The sequence below is a fragment of the Egretta garzetta genome, unplaced genomic scaffold (genome assembly GCF_000687185.1).
Source record: "Egretta garzetta isolate BGI_Z169 unplaced genomic scaffold, ASM68718v1 scaffold245, whole genome shotgun sequence".
Taxonomy (NCBI): Eukaryota; Metazoa; Chordata; class Aves; order Pelecaniformes; family Ardeidae; genus Egretta; species Egretta garzetta.
Genome location: NW_009259721.1, coordinates 1,562,751 through 1,566,625, shown reverse-complemented (window position 1 = coordinate 1,566,625; position 3,875 = coordinate 1,562,751). Strand labels below are relative to the sequence as shown.

At 52.8% G+C, this 3,875-nt stretch overlaps 1 protein-coding gene across 1 annotated transcript in view; it reads right to left on the bottom strand.

Annotated features, from left to right (window-relative positions):
• The window catches only part of LAMB3 (laminin subunit beta 3), a 52,315-nt gene that overhangs the window by 10,731 nt on the left and 37,709 nt on the right, over window positions 1-3,875 (bottom strand). The window contains exons 20-23 of the mRNA XM_035894872.1: window positions 3,146-3,290; window positions 1,579-1,786; window positions 433-574; window positions 5-66 (exon numbers count right to left, since the gene is read on the bottom strand). Coding sequence (XP_035750765.1) covers window positions 5-66; window positions 433-574; window positions 1,579-1,786; window positions 3,146-3,290 — 557 coding nt within the window. The remainder of the gene's footprint in view (window positions 1-4; window positions 67-432; window positions 575-1,578; window positions 1,787-3,145; window positions 3,291-3,875) is intronic.

Here is a 3,875-nt window from a genome sequence, read left to right as displayed (position 1 = left end):
CAGCCCGTCCAGCTGGCCCGCAATGGACTTCACGTTCTTCTCGGCTGGACCAAGAACAGCCTCAATCTGAAAGCAGAGTGCCCCCCGTTAAGAAGGAAATCACATCCAAACCCCACTCCTGATGGTTTTTTCCCTCTGTGCAGGGACCAGCTACGCTGCTTGACAGACGCTTGGCAGAAGCGGGGTTTCGGCAGGGAGCGAGCACGGCAGCCCCGGGGCTCGTCTCAGGGGGCCCCCGCAGGGCCCGTGAATGGAATTTGGAGAAGCGCACACATGAGGCACAGCAGAAAGAAGAGATTTTTACAGCAAAAGCTTCACCAGATCCCGTTGCCCAGCTGTGCTGGTGCAGGGCTCTACCAAGTGGGGAAGTTTCAAAGGAGCGGTGAGCAGGGCACGGCAGCGTTATTCGGGAGCTCGCCGCACATCACTCACTTCATCGACACGCTCCTGGATGAACCGGAGGGAAGAGCCAGAGCCCCTGATAGCACCCCGGGCCTCCAGCAGCACCGTGTTTGCTCGTCGCAGGTTCCCGACCACCTCTTCCACGTTGCCCTCCACGGCATTTGCCCGGTTCCTGGGGAAATGTGGGAAACAGCCAGGAGTGAGCGTGGATAATTGCAAGGGCTGGAAGTCCAGGTTGCAGAGGCTGAATCAGGAGGCTCGAGAAGCAAGACAGGCTGTTACTGGGAAGGCTGCAACCTCCCTCCCCCAAAAGCTGCAAACCCACACGTCTGGACGTGCTGCACTCCAGCAGGTTTCTTCTCGAGAGAAGCGTTCCTTCCATTTCATACCCCCAAGCAGAGGAGAGAAACCGAGACGGGGAGAGAAAACCCTTCCTTTAAACGAGTTGACAACACTTATTTTGTAAGTAGTGCAAGAAAACGCATCGAAGGAAAAGCAACAACCACTGAACCAGTCACGGGGAACACTCTTCTGCTGGCAGCGGGACTCTCAGGTCGGGTGACAGAGCTCCCCGCAGAAAGCCAGACTCCCTGCCTCATCACTTCCAGCGGGTTAAGCAGGTGTCAGACACTATCAAGGAGTTTACATCCTTATCCCACTAACCTTCTCGCTGGGATATTGCTGCAAGTCAACATGTGACAAAGTAGATGCTCCAAATTTGCAAGGACGCTCTGTAATTACTTTTTAAGGGACCATGGGATAATCCTCCCAACTTTCACCCAGAAAACAAATAGCCCATTTAATCTCCTCATGCTCGCTTGTGCAATTAGGATGTAGGTCACCAATATCAAGTAATACCAGGGCAACCCTGTCATCTCCCATCACAGGGACTCCAGAGAGAGAGAAAAGCCTCCATTATTTTTGGTAAAGACCTTCTTTTGTTCTGGTATCTATAACAAGATCTGTTCTTGGCAGCCAGATTTCTTATTTGTATGGGGGCACCAGGGAGGCGCCTGCAGAGATTGCAGACTCATTCTTTTAGGCACTGCACGGACATAGAAGGTCCTGGGCTAAAACTTTGCATTGTGCGAGTCGGTGCAGCTCCAGCAGAGCGAGATATCAACTGAGCAGAGAACAGCCACGCTCACGGCCCAAAGCCCTTGAACCCCACCCCACCTGGCCTGTTCTGCCTCCTGCTGGAGCTGCTTGGCCTTGGCGATGTCCTCGGCCGTCTGGGCAAGTACGCTCTCCGGGCACTGCAGCTTAGTCGCCAAATTTTGGATCTCGGTCATTTTTCTCAGGACTGCGGCAGCATCCGTGGGGAGGCGCAGGGAGAGAACGGACTCACTGATTTCCTGGATAGTGGCAGGGTCCACGTCCTTGTCTACAGAGCAGACAGACAGACAGACGGCCTCAGAAACGGGCGAGGGGAAAGGCAGGAGCGCGAATGGGAGGGAGGACGAGGGCAGGCACCCAGCCATGCATGCATCACGCACCAGTCTCCTCATTTCAGACAGCTGCCAGGATCCCCCCTGAATTTAAATCCCCTTGACTTTAATGTACTTCTCACTCACATCAGCAAAACTTTCAGGAAAATATTGAAATGATGACTTTCATTTGGGGACGAGAACACCATGGCTAAAGCCCAGAGCAGAGGCAGGGGGGCCTCACCGAGCAGATGAGGCTGGGTGTCGAGCTGAGCCTTTTCTTCTTTCACAAATAAAAGTTAATAAACCTGAGGAATCGGAGGCAGGCAAGGCCCAAGGGACATTAACCCAGCGATTAGCTCTGAAATATCTTCACTCATCATTAACACCAGGCAGCACCAAATGACCTGATTTTGTTATTCAGCTAATGCTCATGAGGCTCATTATGTTATTACAATCTGTCTGCGAACAATAAGTCATCCCATCGGTTTATGGGACAACAAGGAATTCTCATCTGATTAATAGTCTGCTCCAGAGAAGATTTGTCTGTTTATCTCCGGTCAGCGAGGGCTGCCGGCAAACTTCCCTGCATGGGGTCAATGCTGACTGCAAATCCTGGGGGAGCACCAGCCACGGGGACGGGTTTGTCCCCGAGCCCCAGAGATGGCACAAGGCAGACGGTGGGACCCAAAGCAAGCCCTTGTCCGTGCTACAGACAGAGGACCAGCTCCCCCACAGCTCTCCTCCTATATTAATTCACTCCACTGTTTTGGAGACAATATCTGAGAGCCATTCACGGGGGGATGTCATGAGACCCCTCCACGAAGCCCTGCATGCAGGAGGTCAAGGCCATGCGGTACCTCCTGCCCCATGGACCTCACAGATGTCCCCAAATGTCCCCAGAAGGAAGCAGGCAGGGTCTGCCCTGGTGACATCCCAGGGAAGTCCACACCAATAAAACAGCCAGGATTAATTCGGGTCGATCCGAACAAGCACGGTCAAGCCTGAGGAGGTCAGCTGGCCAAACTGCAACTCCCAACAAAATCATGGACTTTTGTGCTGTTGAAATGTCTTCCCCGTTTTTTCAGAAGACGCTACCCAAGCGCCTGCCTCGCCGTCTCAGAGGATGCACGTTACCTTGGCTGCATAAAGACCCACGTGCAGATAAACTGGATATCCGAGAGCTTAACCGGGGCGAGCTCTTCAGCCAACTCCCTTGTGCTGCACTCTCATACACAATATCACTGCAAAAATCGGGGGGTTTCCATGCACACGTCAGCCTGCACAGACAGACTTTACAGCTTGCAGAGCGCTACCTGACAAGAAGTTCCGGACTTGCTGGATGAACTGCTGGATGCGCCGGACGTCTCCTTCTATCTGGGTCCTTGTTACACTCATCTGGTCCACAAGCCGCCGAGTGTTGCTTTGAATCTGATTTGCAGACATCTCTGTAGTTTTAATCTGCAAACAACAATATCCTGATGGAGCCATTTCTTCTGGACCTGGGACCCCAGCAGCCCTACCTCAACTCCGAGCGAACTGGGCAAGGCACTTGGAAATTATGCTAGTCCCCATTCTTAATATGCCACTGCTTTTAAATGGTTGTCAGTGTTAGAGGGTTGGATTTGCAAAGGAAGCTCCCAAGCAGGAGCAGCTTGAAAAAAAGCTTTTAGCTTTTTAAAACGTCTTTGAAATGGATTTTCAATGAGTTTGAAAACTCACTTTATCTTTGCAAGCCCCCGAGAGGCACTACCGCGCACACACTCCAGATTGCATCAAGTGTTGGAGCAGATACACCTGAGGATTCAGAGAGGTTTCCAAGTCCCCACCTCTTCTCCCATACAAATCCCAAACCAGGAGGAAGCCAGTCTTCCTTGTGCCACTTCCAGCGCCGCTCGCGTGCCGCCAGCCCTGCGGCTCCTGTGCCGGGGGGTGGCAGGACCCACACGCCCAGCCCAAAGCCTCCCACTCAAAAATTCCGGAATTTCTCCAGCTGTCCAAAAGGTCGTCTCAAACAGAGTTTGAGATCGGGTATTTTATCACCGC